At 39.7% G+C, this 24,511-nt stretch overlaps 1 protein-coding gene across 2 annotated transcripts in view; it reads right to left on the minus strand.

Moving 5' to 3' along the window:
• The window catches only part of ADGRB3 (adhesion G protein-coupled receptor B3), a 781,830-nt gene that overhangs the window by 24,487 nt on the left and 732,832 nt on the right, over positions 1–24,511 (minus strand). For both annotated transcript variants that reach the window (XM_059083264.2, XM_067011391.1), the window contains exons 24-28: positions 23,049–23,147; positions 22,550–22,721; positions 10,492–10,587; positions 8,802–8,841; positions 3,915–4,558 (exon numbers count right to left, since the gene is read on the minus strand). In XM_059083264.2, the coding sequence (XP_058939247.1) occupies positions 3,915–4,558; positions 8,802–8,841; positions 10,492–10,587; positions 22,550–22,721; positions 23,049–23,147 (1,051 nt within the window). The remainder of the gene's footprint in view (positions 1–3,914; positions 4,559–8,801; positions 8,842–10,491; positions 10,588–22,549; positions 22,722–23,048; positions 23,148–24,511) is intronic.

Genomic DNA, 24,511 nt, shown 5'->3' on the forward strand with positions numbered 1-24,511 from the left:
AGATGACACAGCGACCTAAGCCCGGGTGCTGAGGCACCTGGTAGAAGCCGGAGGCCCTACAGAACAGCTAAGGAGACACGAGGTACTGCCCAAAGCAGAAAGAGGCGGGAAAAACACCCTGGATTCGTTCTTTTCCCCAGCCTCCAATCTCTCACAGTGTTTCCTAGTGGCCAGTCTTCTCACCCAGCTAGGAACCTGTATCAACCCCGAGAGACACAGGGGAAAAAGGGTGAAGGTGGACCCTGGACCTGCACCAAGTTGGGAAGGCTTTGAGTAAGGAAATGTGTTCTATTTAGATCTACCAGCTACAAGCCATCGAATGTTCCAGTAAGTCAAGACAAATATTGACCTATCTTCTTACACTGACATATCTATAATTTTTTAAAAAGTACATAGAACCACAGACCAAGGTTTAAACTTTTGATATATTTCATAGTCCTCAATGGCTTGAGAATGCCAATACTTCTTTTCTCCCCACTTGCTTCACAGTACCTCCTAGTTTTTTTTGCTTTATATACATACCATGCACTCAACACATTTCGCTCATTAATTGAAGGTGAGTGACTTAAATGCTGATGACAACGTTCAGCAATTCGAGGACATCTAGGACTGAAGCCACTGTGAGACATTCTACCATGTGCATGTTGCAATGAATCCCTAATTGTGGAAATCTCAAGTTTTCAGAATTGCTTAATAAGTCCATTCTGGGAATGGATACAGTTTGGAAAATGGCGGATAACATATTCCACGAAAGAAAGACACAAGATAATATTAAGACGGGAGAGAAGCTGGAAATGCTTTTATGCCAAAAAGTTTGATGCATTTATGAAACTTTCTACGCTGAATAATTGGGGGTTAGCTGAACAAGCTCTCCTGTAGGTTGGAGCCTTTCCTGCTGGCACTGCCTTCAGGGCTGGGGAGTCTCCCTGTTGCTTTGTTGCATCCTGCTTATTTGAATAAATACTTCCACCCACTCTCTGGCTTTGTTTCTTTCTCCTTTGACTCTTGTTTTTCCTCACCTGAACTCTTCCTCACCCATACTGAATTCTGGGCTGCAACTGACAGGTTTTACCCTCTTCTTTTTCTTCTCCCACCACCTCCCACTTTGTCAAATTGTGAACACCCACTCCTCCGGAGGCAACTTCCTGAATTACTAGGAAAATCTTTTTATTACATCCCTGAAAAGTCCCCGAGGCATCTGGCTGTCCTCTGCCATCCCACTTTCCCAGGCAGGATGTCCCTGTGGCTGGAACCTCCCTTCTCACTCAGAGAAGACTCACATTGTTCTATGGCTCCATGGCTGCTACACAGTCACTCACTTTCATCTTCATGTTGTCTTCTAGGTCTCAAGACACCTCCTGGCCACTGATGCTCCCTGCTCCATGTCGATGCTCTAGTCATCTTTCTGCTTTTCCTCTATTGTCAGAATATCAGCTTGCCTGCTGGTTGACTGCAGACAGAGTGTCGTTCACTCCGCCCACGAAGGAAGCCATACCAGACTTTATCTTCATGGCCACAGTCTTATCTCCCAAATCTGCTAGCTGTATACACCTACACTTCATCCATTTCACGTTTTTATTCCATAAGACCAAGGGTCTGTCCACGCTTAAATGAACTCTATAAAGTTACTCTCATGCTAATGTTCAGGCACGTGACTGTCTCTTTGAGACAGCGTAAAATTGGATCAGGACAGAAAGATTCCGGTCCTAGATTTGCTGTGCATTTACTCTGTGACCTTGAACAAATGACTTTACTTCAAGGATTAGAACAACTTATCCATCGTCCAGAGGTGTCGCGAAGATTAATTAATTCACGTTTTTAAGGTGATTTGAGGATCTGCTAATGAAAGATGCTATATAAATGCTAATTTTTATTATTCATTCCCACATCTATATATTCAGCTGTCTCCTAAAATGGTCACCCTAAGCAATTACTAACTATTAAACTCTTTGAAGGAATGAAAATGAGGAACTGAAATTTCATTCTGAATCCTGAATTTTCTTCCTTTTCAAGATGTAAGCCTTGTGATTTCTAAGTCATTTAAATGCAGATCTTTTGGCTGAATCACACTCATATATGATGCTTATTCTTAATAATAAGGATATGGAGATTTGGAAAAATTACCCCTGAACAAAGCAGCACTCAGAAATTCAGTCTATTGTTCAAGCACATACAACCTGTACAATATCAAACCAGCAAGGTTTTAAGCCTTTTAGACATAAAGCATTTTTATAACAAGCAAAATATTTTAATGCAATTCCATTCTAACCCCTCTAGCACATTTTAAAGAGCCATTCTATGTAGAAGACTCCATATGGTCTTTAAGATTATTTACAGTGTTACGTTATTATATGCACACTCACTGAAAATTCTTGTAAAAACTTCTGTGATTTTGCATAAATGTTATGTAGTTTGTGCTTATGTGGTCATTATTTTAGTAGACCTGCTAGTCTCTGGGATATTCAAGTTAGAGATGGAAACAGTGGCTATTGTGCTAATTCAGAATGATTGGACGCTTTTGTCTACAGGGAGCTCCAGCCACTCAGGAGTGAACTTGGACTCACAGCCCCTATGCCTTTGGTTCCAAGGAATGATTCTCCTCAGAAACCCTATTCTGTTTAAGACTGATCTACTGATAGAATTTAGGGATTTATCCTAGATTCCCATCTAGGGTAGAATTTCCTCAACGCAGTTTGGAAAACCCTTAAAATTACAACGCACATCAAGTCACTTCAGCCTTTCAGGGTGTCTCTTCATCTTGGCCTCGTGGAAGGCACAGCCTTGTGGGATGAAGGAAGGGGCAATTGCCTCTGGGCACTTTTGAACATTAGAACATTATCAGCAAACTTCTGATGGAAAGAGTAGGCAACCGATTATATTGTCTTATGAAATAATCTGTTATATTAAGACAATTGGCAATACATATTAAAAATGCATATATTGCATTGTATACTGAATATATGCAATATATCAGCAGTGGGTTTACAGCAAAACTTCAAGACAGAGGATACGAAAGTCACATACAAAACAGTAACAGGAGGTATGTCAAAAGAAAACTAGACATTACTTGTCTTACTTGACTTAGATCTTACTTGATTAATTGTAATACAATATGAGTGATATTGATACCTGTTGACTACTCTTTACATCACTTTGTGGGTAGAAAAGAAGGAGGGGAGCTTGCTTTTTCACAAAAGCCATGTGGTTTGACCTCAGAGTCCTGACTCTTGATCTGCTTGATTTACATCCCTCCCAAGAGTTCACAATTTAAGACCAAAACATTTAGTGGTCATAATTCTGTAAGAGCTAAGAAAAAAACATTTCCTCTGAAAGATATCAGTCTAAGGTAATAATAAAGTCTATAATCAGTGTAATGGTAGATCTCATTGAAACATTCCAATTTTGTTATTTTAACAGCTGCCCTCACACAGAAAACCCAGACCTTGGCTAAAGTTTGTAGTGCCATCCAGAAACTACTTTAACCACCAAAAGACTTCTGGTACCCAAGAAACATCAGGAGGATCTTCTGTTTCTTTAGGAGCGCTCTACTTGGTTCCCATTATGACAGATAGGTATCGTTTTAATTATAGATTAAAACGATAATTATAATTTAATTTAATTATAATTATTTTTATAATTATATTTTTAAAAATATGACCTAGAGAAAGGGGATTCTGATGCTCTACTGGAAAAAGCATACGTCCAGAATCTTAAACACAGCATACCCCAAATTCTTAGACAATACATAACTGCAAAAGCTAATGTGACTCTTCTCCCCCAGTGCAGTGCCCCATGAATCTATCTATCTATCTATCTATCTATCTATCTATCTATCTCTTATCTATTAATCAATCAATCTATCAGTCTACCATCTATCTTTCAAATATCAAGGGAAGGCTTGTTCCATTGCTTACTTCTAAAGAACTCATTGATATCGTTGATCCAGTTTCACTTCTCGATAATCCCGCATTTTCATCCAACTCAGAGGCCATGAAGTTCTTCACAGCTGTGCGAGGCTCAAAGGGCAAATTCTGCATATGTTCCTGGGGTGCGAGATGTTGCTCTAAATTCATATTGAACTGGTCCATGACAGGAGGATTCATGTTGAATTCAGGATTCACTTTGTAGTGCAATAGCCTTTCGTGGGGCAGGGTTTCCATGCCAATATTCATTTTGCTTTCTTCTTTCATTGATGGCTGGGTATTAACAGAACTTCTGGGCATCACAATATAGTCACTCTCCATCATTCTTTCTTGAGGATGGACGATGTCCATATCTGCCCCTCTCAAATTATCATCCGTACATAAGTACACAGTTCTCCGCAATTCACTGTTCTCTTTTTTCAAACATTGATTGCCCAGCTCATTCATACTCATGGGCATGTGCAGACCTGTGGGTTGCTGAATAATGACTTTGGAAATGACGTTTCCAGGCAATGTTGAATAGCTTAGCCCTTCAGAGTTCGTTCCCTTTTCTTCTTCATCATCATTTAGAGAAATCCTGGAGAGGGTGCCTGTTATTGTTGCTGCTCGGCAGGGACCAATATCCTTGTGAAGAACTGTGAATTAGAACATAAAAGTAAATAAAAGAAAGTCAATGCACGCTTACCAATTACTATTGTATTCTGTTGTCCCTCATTGTACTAAACATTGTCCTTAATAAAAGAAAAATTATTAAAAATTACTCATCTGTTTTTTGCACATGGTCCAAATTACTCAATCACTCTGTGTTGATTCTGATATGCTCTGATATCAGGTATGTGGGTTCTCAGGGAGCCCACAGATAAAACATATGGGAAAACTGATGAAGAGACTTCCAAAAATCTCAGTGCCCTAACCCTAAATAACTCAGCCTAACTTTTCAGGGGAAAGGCAGATTACCAGAGAAATTTTCTCCATCAATCTACTGCAAAGGGCTTTATAAAATTATGGATATACTAACAAGAGTTTGACTTTTTCTTAAAGGGTTTTCCCCTAAAGTATTCTACAAGTTCTACTCATTAAAATACTTCTTTTTTTTTTTTTTTGTTTTTTTTTTTGCGGTACGCGGGCCTCTCACTGCTGTGGCCTCTCCCGCCGCGGAGCACAGGCTCCGGACGCGCAGGCTCAGCGGCCATGGCTCACGGGCCCAGCCGCTCCGCGGCATGTGGGATCTTCCCGGACCGGGGCACGAACCCGTGTCTCCTGCATCGGCAGGCGGACTCCCAACCACTGCGCCACCAGGGAAGCCCTAAAATACTTCTTGAGAGAGGTAATCAATGAGAATTTCATCCTACTACATCAGGAATCCCTTCAAACATTATGCCCATTGAAAACTAATGAGCATTCATCTGTGAAGTCCACATGGTCAAGTAGATACAGGGTTCAAATGTACTTATCATCTTCAGTTCCATGCAGGAAAAGTAAGGCATTTTTTAACAAGATCAATCCAACAGCTCCAATGCCCTTGAGGGGGTATTAAAAGTGCCAACTGACTTTAAGCAGAAAAAAGCTGTATGAGCCTCTAAAAAAAAACCCGTATGATAGCAGAAAAAACTGTATGAGCCTCTAAAACCTCCATTCCATTTTAAGCCTGCAAAATAATGACTTAAACTTAAAAATGCATGATAACTTGTAGTAAGAAAGAGAACAAAATGAAAACATAAACCACACCAAGGAAAAACCAATCAACAGAAGCGTTCAGAATATATATATATATTTTTTGGCGGTACGCTGGCCTCTCACTGCCGCGGCCTCTCCCGTTGCGGAGCACAGGCTCCGGACGCGCAGGCGCAGCGGCCACGGCTCACGGGCCCAGCCGCTCCGCGGCACGTGGGATCCTCCCGGACCGGGGCACGAACCCGTGTCCCCTGCATCGGCAGGCGGACTCGCAACCACTGCGCCAACAGGGAAGCTCCAGAATTCTTTATTAAAATATAGTTTAGTTTTTTCTCTTTTTTGCCTCTCTAGAAAGAAGAAAATCATATTTTATGTGTAATGGAGGCAGAATGACTTGAAACCTGCTTAGTTGTGGACAGCTGTCGGTTTTGAGGTCTGAGAGAATGAAGTTCTGAAGATGTATTCTTGGTCATGGTGGTGCTGAAAGCACACAGAACAGCACTGTGTGCGAGCTGGTTCAACATGGGCCCTCAGTGCCGCCCTATTAACAAGCAGAGCCATTGGCATTGAATGTTTCGTTAGGCATAGGTAGCTATAAAGTATTTGGTTTATTATCTCCTCATGAAAAGTCTCAGACATATTCAATTTTACCCATTATTATCCAGTTTTCAAATAGCATCGTAATTATTATGCATTAAAGCAGAGTTTGCAAAATAGAAGATTCTGAATGCCTTTCCCTATTTACAAAGAAGGGAAGCTTTCAAATTAATTCAAGACATGCATCATTCACGTACTATCTTTTATCTTTAGAGATACTGTATTTAATCATTGTATTAGGTCTCTTTCTTCTTAGTTATTCAAGATGTTATTCACCTATACTCCAATAAAACTTTTTTATAAAAGAGCAGAAAAAAAAAACCCCAAAAACAAAACAAACAAAGATGTTAAATCTACATCGCATATTTTTTATTAATCCACAATTTGGTGTGACTTTTTATATTTAACTATAATGTTTAAAAAGTAGAATAATTCAGTTTTAAAAAGTTATTTCCAAACCTCTTAAAATAATAGATAGTTAATGAATTGTGGTTGCCAGGAACAATTTACTTGAACATATTCAGAGATAAAGTATGTTAAATTAATAGATTTAGTAATATTCCAAATAAAATACCTTAAAATATCTCCAAATTCAGGGAAGAATATTTCTAATCCTTAACTGTAGGCAAAAATTAATCCAAAATTTATAGCAATACAATTTAAAGGCTAGTTATGGGAACCTATTACATTTTATTAAGGACATATAATTTTATACTTTTATGAGTATTTTGTAAACTATAAAGTAAACCTTGGTACTGAATATTGATTTCATAATCTGCATTTGTATAAAATGTGTTTAGTTTGTATGAATGTAATATGATTTGTAGTTATAGTAGCACATTTTTATCAATGATACAGCTATCTTTGCTGAAAATTTGTATATCTTAAATCTTTGGGGAAATATAATTCTTCTGATTAAGTAGTGTTGACCCTACATGAGAAATTTAACTGTTTCTTTGACTTACTTAAAATGGATATCCAAATTTTGAATATAAAACATAAACAAATCGGCACCACCTACACATACAAATGTGATGTTGAAGTAATGGGACTTTTGAGAGAAATTAGTCAAGTTGTGAAGGGCAAAATGCAAATAAAACCAAGACAAAGCAAAAAGCACCTGAATATTTTTCATAATCAGATATACGCTCCACCCTTTGGGAAAGTGAACTTCAACAAAACTTAGAGAAAGATTATTCAGAGACCAGGAATTGAGACTTTAACGCTGAATATACATCAACATGGAAGGAAATCTTTAGAAAAACACAGGGGCAAGTTCCTGATAAGCTTAGCTAAAAAAGGGCACAAACAGAAAATGCAAAATTAAAAGAATTTTTTTCTAATAAAATAATGATACTGGCCTAATATTAAGAATATTAAATCTCAGAATACAATGAATCTGCGGAAAATGGGTATTTTAACAAAAGAGAACAAGATGAATATAACTCCTTTATTTGTAAAGTTTGGATGAAGATTTAGAAGACATTCTTATCAAACTTTCAAAGGCCAAACAATTTCAAATGGATAGCATGGTAACCTAAAACCAGTAAGACAGTAGCAAATAGAGATAAATGCAAAGGCTAGGTTTTTCAAGGACAAACAAACAAACTAACAAAAAAACCCTGGAACCTTTACATATCGTAGACTGGGAAATCCCTGACAGCTACTACAAAAAGTCTTGGGGATTTTAAATGATAATCAGCTGACACTAGTACTGTACCAGCTGCTATGAAATCAGATGCAAAGCATTAATACAAGGAAAGGTCTAACTGTGATAAATGCTGGCTTAGTGTGGGCAGCATAGTTAAAACTTGGGCACCATAATTTCAAATGATTGACACCTGGGGCACCATGTCTACCTGGGAGGATGCTCTGAGGAATGAGTGAAGAAACATGGATTTTTAGTCTGGAAAAAAAAAAAAAAGACCTAGATTGAGCTAAGTAGTATTTGCTTTCAAATGTTTGGATAGTTAAGTGAAGTGGATAGTCTCTCTTATTCTCAAAGGCACCACGAAAACCAATGAATAAAAGGTTAAATAAGGTATATCTTGTCCCAATATAAAGGAACATTATTCATCTACTCTTGGTGGGTGTCCACAGGCTGGAGAACAGATTTTGGGAACACTGTCCCCGAGATCCAGCTCTCTAAGACGGTGCCCGCATGCTCTGAGAATACAGCAACAAAGCTGTGATACACACACACACACACACACACACACACACACACACACACACACACACAAAAATGCTATTTCATCCTTCCAGCGTGGAAGATGAAACCGAGGCTCAGAGAGACGTCAACTTGACTGGCCTTACACCTGACAACTAGTAAATAGTTGGATGGAAGGCTTCTGTCTCCAAGTCAATGCTTTCCGGCTCCCAATCAACCAGTTTCACTTCCTCGCATTCCCCATTCATATTCTCCCTCTCTCTCATTCCCTCCCCCCTCTCCTACATCAGCTATTACAATGCTTCCAGTTGAAAGACTCAGTTTACACATTTACAGCAATGTGTGATGGGTAAACCGCAGCATTTTCTTTAAAATCAAAAATCATAAAAATGATTCAACGTCTAATGATTATATTTTCAAAATTCAAATATTCTTACCTGATCTACAAGCAATGTCTACATCCTTTTCAAAGTCTGTCTGTAACAAGAAATAATGACATAGAATCGTCATTTAATGAAGACCTCAAGTGACTTTTACTGACCAAATTATCTGAAGTTAACAAATATCTGACTAGGAGATACCAGGATATTGTTTAGTGCAAAGGAAGTTTATCAAGGAATAATCAAATTGTTTTCAAGAGTATTTTCTAGAGACCACATGTTGGATAAAATCAATGGAAACATGGTGTATGATTTTAATAAGGCAAAACTATACCCATGGTCATCTAACACCAGATGTAAAAAAACAGAATTTCAAGGCAATTCCTTAAACCACAATAAAAAGATTGGAATGTGAAATATTATGAAGATACTTAAATAAATGTCTTTGTTATTTATATTTTTATGCATTCATTTGAATATATTGTTTGTAATGCAATATCTTACAATACAGCTTTGTCAAATCCTTAATAGTCAAACTAGGCTCTTCTGATGATCCATTTTCATGCAAATGTGACAAAAGACTTTCAGGCTTAGGAATTAAAATTGAAGATTAAACAATACTAATCTGGCCTAGAACCTGCTTAGAGTTTAGTTCCATCCTCATATTTTCCCCAAACTTTTACTGTAAACAAATTAGTTTTTTTATTTTTTGCGGTACGTGGGCCTCTCACTGCTGTGGCCTCTCCCGTTGCGGAGCACAGGCTCCGGACGCGCAGGCTCAGCGGCCATGGCTCACGGGCCCAGCCGCTCCGTGGCACGTGGGATCTTCCCGGACTGGGGCACGAACCCGCGTCCCCTGCATCGGCAGGCGGACTCTCAACCACTGCGCCACCAGGGAAGCCCAGATTAGTTTATTTTTTAATGGTGAAATTAAATTAGCCCATCTTAATCAATATTTAGATTCAAGATATCAGTATTTATCTCTGTTTTTAATAAGGAATTAATTATTCCTTCTCCTGTCTTAGTTACTAGTATATCATTTAGACTGTTTTTGTGTTGCCTAACCCAAACACATCGATAATAAATCAAGCATATTACTAAGAAAACTCTAAGCCATGATGTTAATGACACAGTTTAAACCTTATTTCATTTCTAAAATATACGGAAGTGGTTATGTGTAAAGTACCCCTTATCCCAACAACAATCAGAGCTCATGTACAATGGTTGGCCTTCTTCTGGGAGCGTGTCTGCCCCTCATGCTTTAGGGCAGTGGCTCTCGTCTTGGGCTGCCCCCTGGAGCCACCAATGCCTGGGTTCTCTCCCAGGATGCTGGTTTCCTTGGTCTGGAGTGCGGCTCCTCTGAGGAATCTGAACGGGAAGCAAGGCGAGAACCACTGCAGGTCTCGCTTTAAGACCAGATGTGCAGGTACCATCCTGTTCTGATCTGTAAACAAACATGATCCCATGGACACACTGCTAACCCTAACTCTGTGTGAGGATGAACATACCCCCCGGTGTCGCCCAGGAACCCCACACTCAACACATCAAGGCTCCAATAACAGATCCAGGACTCCTAACCAGTCCAGACAGAACCGTCATCTGATATCAGAGTTCCAAGCCTGTGACCGAACTACAGTCAAAGTCGTTCAGAACGGAATTTTGATACTATTTTACGACTAAGAATATTTGCTTATTCCCTTGAGAAATCATGACTGAATCAAGACGCAGAGGGGAATTAACAGCTCACCATGATTTGAGCATGCCCGTTAGGAAAAGAACTGGAAGAATCAGCATTGATTGGGTCCTGACAGTTTCTCAGTCGGCATCTAAATGCATCTTGAACCTGTGAAAAAAGGACAAACATTCATTTTTCTTCTCTGTTGGTAATGACCAGATACTGTCTATATTGGCAATTGACTGAGAAAACCATTATCACTGTTTTTATGATCCAATACCCATTTTTTTTTTTTTTTTTTCCCGGTACGCGGGCCTCTCACTGCTGTGGCCTCTCCCGTTGCGGAGCACAGGCTCCGGATGCGCAGGCGCAGCGGCCACGGCTCACGGGCCCAGCCGCTCCGCGGCACGTGGGATCCTCCCGGACCGGGGCACGAACCCGTGTCCCCTGCATCGGCAGGCGGATTCTCAACCGCTGCGCCATCAGGGAAGCCCCCGATACCCATTTTGTTTACTTGGTGCACCTGGACTTTCGTCCATGCCCAGGGAATTCATCATTTGCCATCATCTGTAGAGGGAGGTGCTGGGAACTCCTCAGCTGTCCCGAGGCCTGTGTCTGGCTCAATACTAATCATTCTTGCCAGAGGGCAGGATTATTTCCACTGCTACAAACAATATGCCTGTCTTTCAAGGGGGATTTGCTATTCGGTATGGCATAATCTTCGTAACAGCTTTAAACATTGGGAAAAATGAGATGAGTCAATGATCGGTCGACCAAAATTGACCTGGGATTTTCCTTTTATGTCTTATGTAACACATATTGGGGAGACTATTTCTTGTCTTGCTTCAAGTACTACGCGCCCTTATGTGCAAAACAACAACAACAACAAAAAAAACCCCACACGCAATGAAACAAAAAGATAACAAAAAGTACTCTGCTTCTGGTTGATTCTCGTGGAACAAAAAAAGGCCACTTAGCAAAGCCAAACTTCCTTTACATACATTCACAACGGGATTCTGAGCAAAGAACAAACAGAACACAAGGAAATTCGAAGAACATTAAATCCTTTGTTAACAGCACATGGATAAATCTGAATAGATGAATAACAAACACACAGATCAACCCACAGCTACCCTGATGTCATGGTACCTCTGTGTCAGCCGGCGCCTCCACTCCTGCGGCTCATTAGGCCCCTAACAAGCTTGCCGGTGGGGCATCACCATAAGTCAAGTCAACGGCAACGTCATTTTACTAGTATTTGGCTTTTCTGACTTCACATTATTCTTACTCCCCTCCTTGTTTATCGTAATCTTTCTTATTGGGTTACCAAACAGAGCACAGATGATGCGGCATTCCTTCTATTTTCCTGAAGCGCAATGGGAGGGGCCACCAAGGGAAACGTAATGATGTCCAGCTTTGCAAAGCACGTATATAAAATATCCCGTCACTGGTTGTGAGATGTGCGTAGTTTATGTATTGGCCATAAAAACCCCCTGAGCCTATTAAAAGCTGTTTGCAGCTCCTCTCACCCATTTCAAACATTTGTTAGCAGCCTCCTTCCCAAACGGCAAGATGTGGAAAGTGACATGAAGTGTAGTTACCACCACTGAGCTCTGGCTGCCGTTCCATCATGAGACCTCTGCCCACGTGGTGGATTTCTCCCCTCAGGTTCTAATCTTGGTGATGCAACCACTATGGCTGTGGATTAAGCGGGGGGGTGGGCTCCATATTCTCTGACCCTTCCATTTTCTGATTCTAATATTTCTTTTTTGAACCATTTTTTAATTGAAGTATAGTTCACTTACAATGCTGTGTTAGTCTCAGGTGTACAGCAGGGTGAATCTGTTATACATATATATATATACATATATATATATATATCCTTTTTCAGATTCTTTTCTGTTATAGGTTATTACAAGATATTGAGTTCCCTGTGCTATACAGTAGGTCCTTGCTGTTCATCTATTTTATATATAGTAGTGTGTATATTCTAATATTTCTAAATCTGGAACTTTCTGGAAAAAAAGAACAAGGAGTTGTCTGATACAACCGGGTGAGGTAATTTCTTATTTCCTCTTTCAGACACATCAGTAAAAGTGCAGGCTCCTGATCATCTTTTCCTGAAGAACTGGATGCATATTTGGAACTAATTCATCCAGCTTCTCCCTTGGAGGAGACATGGCATGGACAAACTAGACTCTTTAGAAGCGAATGCTTCATAGATTAAGAAGTCATAGCTGTGAGTCATAAAGCGATACAATTAATAATCAGGAGATCATTATACACTAGGGTAATGCGTCTCCTGTTTGCCAGATCATCTCTGTTTCTGTTACACAGACATTTGCATTTGGAGGAAAACTCTAAGAAAGTATATCTGTTTCAGAAAAAAAATTCTAAGAACTAATGTCAGAAAAATGGGGCCTTGCCAATTTTCTGTTTGTGCCCTGAGGCAACTGTTAAAGAAGCACACACTTTATAAAGGAAGATAAATAATATGTTAGAAATGTTGCCTTCCAGGAGCTTGTCACATGAATTTGTTTCAAATCTGCTTCTGAACACCAGCATCCATAAAATATGAAAGGTGGCCCTTGGTAAAATGAAACATTAACTCTTGCTCACCAGCTACTCTATTTTCAGGCCTTCAGAGTGCAGTTGTCAAGGATATTTTTGTCTGACAATGAAATACGGAAAAGCAACTCCTCTAAGTTTCTCTTCAAAATCCACTCTCTGATTGCTTGAAGGAGATATAAAAGAAATCTCTTTTTCATAACACACACATACAAAATCGATACCTTAAACTACCAAACTCCCAAATATGACAATGCATTAAGGGCATTTCCATACTGGAGAATGATGTCAGCTACATGAATCAGCCAATGCTAGTCACAAGAAATATAAAACAGAAAAGCATAAAAACTCTACAGTAAATTCAAGGTCATTTTAATGGTCATGTAAATGCCATGATTTAAGTGTTGGTTTCCCTGACACTTTTAGTGCCTCTGTTCCTTCTAATTCAGAAAGATTTGCAGGAGAATTTCCTGTGTTTGATTAAAAAAAAAAAATCTTAAAAATGCATTCAGGCAATCTAGCTGAACTAGCCTTAACTATTTATCCAACACTGACAGGGAAGCATGATTACACTAGATTTTGTACTGTGTACTAGTATCACAGAAAAGGGTGTTTCAAGCAGGACAGTATGTGGAAAATGCATCCGCAGCTATTTGAAAACATTTTGATAACTAAATGAATGTTCTATCAGGTAAACAAAGAGACTTTTATCTTCGGTGAACTAATGTGTATTGTACTTTTGGACAACAACTAGAAGTTTTAAAAAAGCAAGTCTACAAGGACCTTAATTCCGAACAAGGAGCAAGCATAAAAACAAACAAAAGACAGAATCTCGATCTGGCTATTGCATGCTGAAATTAAAATTTTCTGTGCCAAAAGAAACTGGCAATAATAGTCTTTACAACACTGGCCAATAATAGTCTTGGTGTCTTTCTTGTCTTGTGAGTAAGACTGAAGAAAAATAGCTGTTAGAAGATTTGGATATTTACTATTTAAGCTCCTTAAGCTGACTAACTGTTTGTGGAGAATAAGTCACTTATTTGAGGTACCAATTTAATTTAAAATGTCTTTTTAGATATTAAAATCATTACACCTGATTTCTTCCCATATCAATCATGTTTTAAACTTATGTAGGACCAGTAAATAAAATTTTTAAACAAACCCGTCTAGAATAATTAAATATTTAATACCAATTTGGCACAGTTAAAATCTAGATTTCAAAATGTCCTCTTTTTATAATACTCTACCATAGATCCTTCACCTTGACGTCAGACAGAGGGTTAAAAAGTATCGGGGGTGTAGCAAAGAATTGATATGTGAATAGCCCTGGAATATTTAGGATACTTTAAGGAAACCTGGTAGCATGTTGTGAAATAAAAAAGAGCGGCAAGAAACATCTCCAAAAATAAGGTGAGGTGACCACAATAAGCTAACAGGTTGTCTTCTGAAAGGATCCTGCCAGGCACCACCAAAGTTATCCGGACCAGATCCTGCTAGGGCTGCGCTAAAAATCTCCTGAAAAAAGCTATCAACCCTTTTCCTGTGGACAGATTCCTGGATGAGACCAGAGTTCAAAGAGGTCCACAGGGCGGGTCTCTCTCCTGTCCCTCCCCTAGGGACAGTGATTCGGTTCATCTCAGCAGCAGCCAGCGAGAGCTTCTCTGCTGGTCCCCGCTCCGAAGACAGCTGGCAATGTCACTGTGAAAGTCGGTGCCAGATTTAGAGATTGCTGGGGAAGAGCATGGAGCATTGCTTGGCAGTGCTGCAATTTAGAGGAAGCTTCAGGAGAGAGCTGCACTGTTTGAAACAGGCTCTGTATTTAGCTACAGACCCCAAAGCTTCACCTTTTAAAAAGACAGCTTTACCTCCAGTTTTTCTTCCTGACTTCCCAATTCCAGAAGATCATTTTAAGCAAAGAAAAGAAATAAAGTTACATTCTTGTAATTTTTTGAGATTGTTAGCTTGGGAGGAGAGAAGTTCCTTAAATGTTCTGGTTATTTTCTGAATCTAATATCGACTATTGTTTCCATTGATTCACATCTGTACAAATGGCTTTTGAATTACATGAAATTTCATACAGTTTCACCATTAAATGAACAAGGGTGTTGTCAATTTCATGTGTAAAATACCAATTCACAGAAGCACCATGAATGACTACCCACTATTAAAATATTATTTGACCTCTCTGATAGCAAAGGAAATGAACAAAAATGGTTTGTCATTTGCTATATGTTGAAGGGAAAATATGGACTTCGGCCCCAAATTTCAGTCCTAATGATTTTCTATCAGAATTCTCTAACACCTAAAGGATCTTTCACTTGGTCTCAAAATTGTCACAGCTTTTACTCTTTTTTGTATCAGATTTGGGGGTTACATAAGCTGCCCCAGACAGCATTTCACATACATGATCTGAAAAAATGTAACAGGATTTCTTCGGCATGCAGAAGAGAAAAGAAGAAAAGGGAAGTCATACACCAGCCACCTCCACCCATGCCTTCACCGAAGATACTTCATCTTAGCCTCGTGCCATCCACGTCAAGGCAGAAAATAAAAACTTAACTCATGACCTCTTATTTCTTTTATTAATTTTAAAACTTTACTCCAAACATACTCAACTGCCTGTTACCAGTTTAACAGTGTTGCAAGCTGGGACCCAGGGGTCTGAAAAGAGAGAGAGGTGAGATTTGCCCTTCTATGCAGCCAGGCACCCCGAAGATTTTTGGGTAACAGGAAGCCGTGGCTGGATGCTACCTGGCAGACATGCCAGAGTTTGCCAATCTCTGCCATGAGCTCTCTGTGTCTTAATTTGTTCACTGACGCCACTGTACTAATCTGATTTCATGCTTTTGTTAACCTCCTGTAATGGAGTTGGAGAACCACGCATGCAGATTACGATGGATAGAAATATTCATGACATAATTGCAATTATGCTTCAATCAGGAAAAGCTAATCTGGAGTGAGATATAAGACTTATATTTTCCTGCCTAAGAGATGAGATGACTGTTGAGTGAAGGGAGGCTGGTGATTTCTGGGGAAAAGTATAGAGGGCTTTATATGGTCCTTCCTCGGGTCCTGTCCACGCACCTATTTAAAGGCACTCTCTGCGCTTCCTACCCTCTGTTCCGATTAAAATCCAGCTTTGTTGCGGTAGCTTTAGCCATCCTCCCGCTTCCAGACACACATTCTATCTTATTAAAAAACAAAACAAACAAACAAAATCTTTAAATGTATTTCTTTTGAAAGCTTCAGTTCAGCCCGACCAAGATAAAGCTCTTAGCAACCCACCTCGCTCTCCCTTTAACCCAACTTCCCTCCGAGCAAGGACAAGAACCCAAACGCTCCCCCACCCTGGGCAACTCACTCACTTTCTAAAATCTAATCTTCTCGACACACCAAGGCCGCTGCACACCCCAAGGAGAAAGCTCTAAAACATCACTTAGTGCTGTGCCCTTAAGTGTCGTCAGTTCTGTCTTCCTCCTGGTGCTGCAGTCAGAGCCACTAAAAAAAACTCCTCCACTTGTGTTATGCCTCCAAGTGCCTCAGGGGGTCTCAGAGGAGAGTCAACTCTCCACCACTCACCGCAGGCTTCATTTCTTGGAAGTCGTATGCCCGGGACCCTCTCTCCATTTTCCTCCACTTGAAACTTTCGCTTTCTTAATCAGGACCCCGTTAAGTTCTGAAGTCTCCTGTCACGCACTCGCCCATCTTCAAAACCCACTGAAGCTTCCATGGGCATGAGTCCTACCTACATTCCCTGTAGATCAAGCTGGGAGATACATGTAACTCTCCAGCTGAACTTGTTTATATGTAATACGACCTCTTTTCAAATTGCTCTCTAGTTATTTCACCACTACCGGCCTCATTTATTTTTTAAAATGATTTGGGGGAGAATATTGGTTTTAGATGAGATAGCTGAGGAGGCTTGTCTGCTTCACATGGTCACTGTCGTGTGTTTGTAAATAATTTTGTTTATCTGTATTTTTATGAAAACAATAAGACGAAATGGGACATTGACAGAAAAAAAACATTGTGGAAGGGAGAGGGAGAAACAGAAAGAAAGAAAAAAGTGTTCCTGTTTATTTTCAGCATTTGCTACAAAATCACTTCCCAGGTTTGGATGAAACTTCTGGGACCTCCTCTGGTGGAGCCTGGCTCTCCAGTCAGTGCTGGGGAAAGAGAAAAGATGAGCTTGGCCCTGTTACTGATGTACAGAGCAGCCCTAGGATCCTCACATACCGATACAACAAAATTATCCACTTAAGTACTCTCCTTTTTCCCTTCCTTTCAGTGAAGGGGTTTTATTTTGTACTACCATCTTGTTATTTTACCCCTCTGACATCAAGCTGTCTGACTGTCTTAGAGCCAGGCACAGCCAGAGACAGGAGAGATGAGAAGAATGTACAGGCACCGGGAAAGTCGTTTCCTAGCAACAGGAACTATTTCAAAGCTTTCATAACTCTTGTGCAGTTAGAATTTCCGTAGCAATGTGGAGAATAGTAAATAGTGGCTATGTCGCTATGTGCCTTTTGCAAATGAATTCTTCTCAAGAAATGATGGTTAAATGAAGGAAGCACCTATATTTGTTCTGTTAGATCCTCTCTCATTACATATGACACATATTAGTTTCCAAGATCTAGGTTTGTGGCTGAAAGTAATGTGTTGTGATAAATCAGATGGTTTAATTTTTAAAAACATTCTTATTCCCTCTTGGTGTTTTCACTTCTGTCGGTGGCATCTGCTAAAGCAATTCAAAAGAGAAAGGGGCTTCAGAAGAAGGCCCTGGGGGCTTCCCTGGTGGCGCAGTGGTTGGGAGCCCGCCTGCCGATGCAGGGGACACGGGTTTGTGCCCCGGTCCGGGAAGATCCCACGTGCCGCGGAGCGGCTGGGCCCGTGAGCCATGGCCGCTGGGCCTGCGCGTCCGGAGCCTGTGCTCTGCAACGGGAGGGGCCACAACGGTGAGAGGCCCGCGTACCACAAAAAAAAAAAAAAAAAAAAAAAAAAAAAGAAGGCCCTGTACTTCAAGAATACACATTTTATGAAACTGAAATATTAAGATATCAGCTCTGGAGGTCACAACAAACTGCTAGTCAAAGAATCAATGTGCCTTTTTAGAAAAGTGAAAAATAATTGAGTTGAGATGGTAGTAGGATGATCCTTTCTCCTTCCCCTCCTGACTTGAAATAATTGAGGTTTTCTAATTTGACCCACTGAAAGCAAAGCCACTTTTAAAACAGATGGAGCCCCACACACATCACATTCAAAATGCCACAGTTACAGTATTTCATTTCTTTTCTCCTTAAACTGCAAGGCTCTCTTCCCCTATGTGCAGACCCACCTGCTTCACAGAAGACTGTAAAAGTCAATATGGGTAAAGCCTTTTTTTGTTGGTTTATCTTTGACTTTTTTTTTAAACATCTTTATTGGAGTATAATTGCTTTACAGTGGTGTGTTAGTTTCTGCTGTATAACAAAGTGAATCAGCTATACATATACACATATATCCCCGTATCTCCTCCCTCCTGCGTCTCCCTCCCACCCTCCACATCCCACCCCTCTAGGTGGTCACAAAGCACCAAGCTGATCTCCCTGTGCTATGCGGCTGCTTCCCACTAGCTATCTATTTTACATTTGGTAGTGTATATACGTCCATGCCACTCTCTCACTTTCTCCCAACTTACCCTTCCCCCTCCCTGTGTCCTCAGGTTCATTCTCTACATCTGCATCTCTATTCCTGTCCTGTCCCTAGGTCAGGAACCCCTGTCCTCAGAACAATGTTTTTCTTTTTTTAGATTCCATATATATATGTTAGCATATGGTAATTTTTTTTCTCTTTCTGACTCACGTCACTCTGTATGACAGACTCTAAGTCCATCCACCTCACTACAAATAACTCAATTTCATTTCTTTTTGTGGCTGAGTAATATTCCATTGCATATATGTGCCACAGCTTCTTTATCCATTCGTCTGTCCATGGACACTTAGGTTGTTTCCAAAGCCTTTTGAATTCATATTGGATGAATCATTAAAGACTATAAACAACTATATTATATTAGTATGTATCAAAAATACACAGAAACATGTTTATCTGTACCCAGTCCCTTTTTTTTTTTTTTTTTTTCAGTACACGGGCCTCTCACCGTTGTGGCCTCTCCCATTGTGGAGCGCAGGCTCAGCGGCCATGGCTCACGGGCCCAGCCGCTTCGCGGCATGTGGGATCCTCCCGGACCGGGGCTCGAACCCGTGTCCCCTGCATCGGTAGGCAGACTCTCAACCGCTGTGCCACCAAGGAAGCCCTGCTTATATACTTTTAAGAAAGAAAAAGACCAGGGAATTCCCTGGCAGTCTAGTGGTTAGGACTCTGCGCGTTCACTGCCGAGGGCCCGGGTTCAATCCCTGGTTGGCGAAATAAGATCCCACAGGCCGTGTGGCACAGGCAAATAAATAAATACATAAATAAATATTTAAAAAAATAAACATTTAGCTTAGGTGCTGGCATACAGCAAGAACACCATAAATATTAAACAAATAAAAAAGAAAGAAAGAAAAAGTCCATACAAATTATCTTGAATTATTGTGACGAAAATATTTTAAAGTGAAGAAAGCAGTCGAGATAAAATTGTATTCCTAGCATCTCCTATGGGATTATCAAGTAGATTACTAGATTTGAGTCATTATACAATATTTTACAGGTAGCTATTGAGTCTATTTGCTTTGGTCTATTTTTATGAAATGTTTGTTCACAGGAGATAGCAAGGATATGGAAAGATGCCTTATTCTCCTGGACTGTGGTTAATGCTAGGGCAGTGTGATCACAGGTAATATGAGATAGACCCATTGCTAGTGCTGGGCAACACACATTTAGAAGGTCAGAAAGAATTGCTATGAATTCAGTGAGACATCCTTATGATGTGGTCTTTGGGATTTGCAAAAACTAGCGGGAAGCTGCCGCATAGCACAGGGAGATCACCTCTGTGCTTTGTGACCACCCAGAGGGGTGGGATAGGGAGGGTGGGAGAGAGGGTGACGCAAGAGGGAAGAGATATGGGAACATATGTATATGTATAACTGATTCACTTTGTTGTAAAGGAAAAACTAACACACTATTGTAAAACAGTTATACTCCAATAAAGATGTTAAAAAAAATTTTTTTAATGATACTAAAATAAACAGAACAAAACAAAACAGGGTTCTTTTGTTTTTTCAGTAACAATTTCCACTGAGGAATTCTGAAAGAGACTTGCCTATAACTGAAATCTGCTCTGTGTATTCTTTTTTTTTTTTTTTTTTTTTTTTTTTTTTTTTTTTTTTTTTTTTTTTTTTGGTGTGTGTGTGTGTGTGTGTGTTATGCGGGCCTCTCACTGCTGTGGCCTCTCCCGTTGCGGAGCACAGGCTCCGGACGCGCAGGCCCAGCGGCCATGGCTCACGGGCTTAGTTGCTCCGCGGCATGTGGGATCCTCCCGGACCGGGGCACGAACCCGTGTCTCCTGCATCGGCAGGCGGACTCTCAACCACTGCGCCACCAGGGAAGCCTGCTTTGTGTATTTATAGTACTGTTACAGGGTATTTTTAAGGGTCAATGAAAAAATACTAGATATGCAAGTTTCCATTTCAGTGTTGGAATGAGAGACATGACACTCTGCTATTAATTTATCAGCTATAAAATTATTCAATTTGAACTAATCATTGAAAATGCAATACTAACAGGGCCAATATCCATAGTCTTATTCCCAAGTAATATAGAAAATATATATTTACAGACACCTATTTAACAGAAGCATTTATTATATGATTTAATTACCCTTAAATCATGTTTTTGATAATTATTAGTCCAATTAGCAAGTATGGGAAAGTTCGGATGGAATTGAATTTTTGTGCCCAATATTTTTCTTCATGTAAGCAGCACAACTTTGATAATCAGCCAACAAAATATCTGTCACTTTACAACCTGAATATTTTGATCATAGCCCAAGGCTTTTTAGAGAGCTTATTTCTGAAGAAAAAGAGAGGCTTATTTAGGGTTGGGACATTTTTTTCCTCTTTAACACTTAAAGTATTAATATCTTCTGAAAATCTCATGCAGATAAATCAGGGATCTTGCTTACAGCCTATACTACTCATCCTTAATCATCAATCAAAAGTGTACCATGTGTCTACAGACTTTCAACAATTTTGTTACATAAACATATTAGAGATAACATTAACGCAGAAGACTCTCTGGATAGTTATGGTTGAAGAAGAACATAGCTCAATTTCTTTTTTAACTTTTAAGCAACTTTGGTCTATAAAAAAAGCAACACTTGGAAGATTTTTAATGCTGATATTCTAGGCAGAAAATGTGATGTCTTGGTAACGAAGACCTAGATCAGATGTTTTAAATGATGAAATCCCCCCTTCCCCTTGCAATGTGAAGTCATTCTTTTGCTTTCATTGTTTTCCATCATACGATGTTCTTGGAATACACATGTGGGTTTATTGCTGACATCCGTATTATACTAAAGTAGCTCAGAAATACTGCTCTCATCGGGTAAATGAGGTAGAAACCTTTGCTTACCTTCACTCATCGCTGTGAAAGCTACAGGATGTGTGCTCAGGTGCGCATGTGTCTTTTTGCAATATGTGTGCATCATAATAAAGTTCTCAAACAAGCTAGATAATGTGACGTGACAGTGGAGACCATCTTCTCAAAATTACTAGCATGGCACTGTGTCACTGTGTGTTTCAGACACCACCGTCCCCAGAGTAAATGCTCCGATGACTCATAAACCTTGTAAACACTGTATTGGTGCTTGCAAGCACTCAGAATAATTGTTGCACCAGTTGGAAAACAATATTTTATCCCTATACAACTCAAGTCTGAACTCCATCACTGATCTGGATGGATTTGGTGTGGGTTAGTGTCTCGTGAAGGATGACTTCTTTCCTTCACTGCTGCCAACAAACCTCACCAGGACCTGGAGAAACACTGTGATTATAGACCTACAGTCCTCGGGGACAATTACTGCCCAATCATGCTCCACTGGGTCCATTTTTTGTATTTTCTGAGCATCGACATCCATATCAAAATCATCCCCTTTGAGTAACCTTAACCGCACCTTAGTGCAGAGACAAAAGAACCCCTCATTCATCTTCAACATTTTCTTTCTAAAACAAAGTCTGTTACGTATGAGGAATGGGGTTATGCTGTGTGCAGAAGCATGAGTTAAGGAACAGGTTTAAGAAATACCGTCTCAATTACATTTTAGGTACGCTGCCCACCCTCTTATCTACACCTATGATTGCCTCATAGCCTCTCTTGAACTCACTGTCCCTGGCTCTTGGCACCTCTGGTTGCGTTTTCCCTTGCATCACCCCATCTGTTTTCATCTGTCACTTTCAGTGTCCAAGGAGCCCCCTTGAACTCTGCCTTAGCATTTCTCCTTAGCGTTGACTCCCAAACGATTGTCTTTAGAGGAGACCAGCTTTAACCTGAAGATCAAGTCATTAAAAGAAAAGATCCCATTTGTTAACATGGAAAATACTCTTCTAAGTACCATTCTTCTCTTTTGCAGAATGATCTTTCTCACCTCTCTCCGAAGAATGCAGTGGACCATGACGATCACAAAGCCTTGCAATGAATCAAACACAGCAAAAAGTATTTGAAACAAGATGGAGCGTTTGTCTGTCATGGCCAGAACTGCAGACATCCACGTCAGAGCCAGAAGGGGCAACACCACACAGGAGCTCCAAAGAGACGCCCTGTTGGAACACAGAGGAAGCGACATTACGTAGCTGCACGTATGTATGCCCCAAGCGACAACCAAACCCCAGTTCAACAAAGCATTCTTGTAGGTGGCACCAAGACATTAACTTGGAAACCACAAAGCAGATAACATTTGATAGTTTTATTTATTTTTTGATAAAGAATCCCACAATAGTTACAATAGCCGTTGCAAACTATAAATATTTAAGTATGCTCTTAGCTCTAATATTAGCAAACATGATTTTTTTTTTTTCCATCGTAGAATTTTCTCACATGCACGGTAAAAGATTTGTCACAAGAAGATGTAAATGATTGGGACTAACATGGCGTTACTGGCGGTGGTGGCTGACAAAGCTGTTGTTGAAACTACTCCACACTTGGCACATTTGAGCGTCAAACCGCTATGAGGCTCACTCATCTGACTGCAAACAAACAGAACACCCACAAAAAGAACAAAATATTGAATTGTCACCAAAAAAAAAGTTGCCACTGCAAGTTAGCTTTTAAATACGATTTCATGCAGCAAAGTATATTTATCAAAGAAGAACGCTCTCGGTTGTGTTAAAGATGCATTTACACTACACATTATTTTTGTAACGTTCACCGCTTAACAATATGGGCCTTTGTTACATGCGAGGCACATTTCCATCATTTAAACCATAAATGGCCCTTGTGTCTACAGATAAAGTTGCCCAATACACTGAGTTAAACAAAAGCATGTGTTTGTGTAGACATACAGTGAAAACCCTTTATTCAGACCCTTGATAATCAAACAGGTAAGGATTCCTAGCTTCAAAGATTTTCAATGTCACTTACAGAAGACACATAATATCAATTAAAACCTTCTGAAATGTACACATGTATCTCAGAAGTCCAATATAGGGAGATATATAGTTTAGGCTTTTAGTCATTTGTGGAAGATGTAGCTTTTATCTCAACATATTCATATTTGGAAATTACTTATAGCATCAATGTACTGTATATTTTAGGATGATCTGAATATAGGGACTGATGAAATTTGATGAAATATTAGCTGATAATAAAAAGAGTGATAGTTTTCTGCTTTAATAAAACACATTTAACATAGTCACCAAGTTCAAAATATTCTTTTGGCACATTTTGTCATAGACTCCAACCTAATAGCTTTTAGATGGTCTATTCAAGTCTAGAGGATGTTGCAGATAAATTCAGATTCAATCTACTATCTCATAGAAGCAAAGTCACACTACGTAGAAAAACTTGACACATTTTTCTTTAGAAAAAAGTCCTTTGAAAATGACTGGTTTTTAGAACCCTATCGTTTTAGGAAAAACCAAAAAGAATTACTTGCATCAAATTTCAAAACACTTTGAAATAATTTTCTGTGGTCTCTTGTCCATTTCCATGGGATGTTTATGTCTACAATATAGGTTTGCCCAGTAGGTTTTTCAAAAAAAATAATATTGTGGTGGGCCTGTATTACTATCTGTAAAATAAAAATGGCAGAACAGAGAAAGTCATAAGGGGCTCCTAACTCAGAAAGTCTGGTTTCTTTCAAAGAGGTGCCTTCACTGGTGAATTGCACTTGGATGAGATGATAAATCTGAAAGCTATTAAGTAAATTGATCCGTAGATCCTGTGAGAAAAATCAAAGCTCTCAGAGTTAGATATGGGGGTGGAGAATATGATTCTAAACCGTTCACTTTACTGTTTCAACCCAGGGCATATGTACTAGCCACAGGTGTCCAGACTTTTCCAAATAAGAAGTAATAACAGTCTACCCAGTTTGGTTCATGAATGCCCCAAT

This window comes from Kogia breviceps, chromosome 13 (genome assembly GCF_026419965.1).
Source record: "Kogia breviceps isolate mKogBre1 chromosome 13, mKogBre1 haplotype 1, whole genome shotgun sequence".
NCBI classification, from domain to species: domain Eukaryota; kingdom Metazoa; phylum Chordata; class Mammalia; order Artiodactyla; family Physeteridae; genus Kogia; species Kogia breviceps.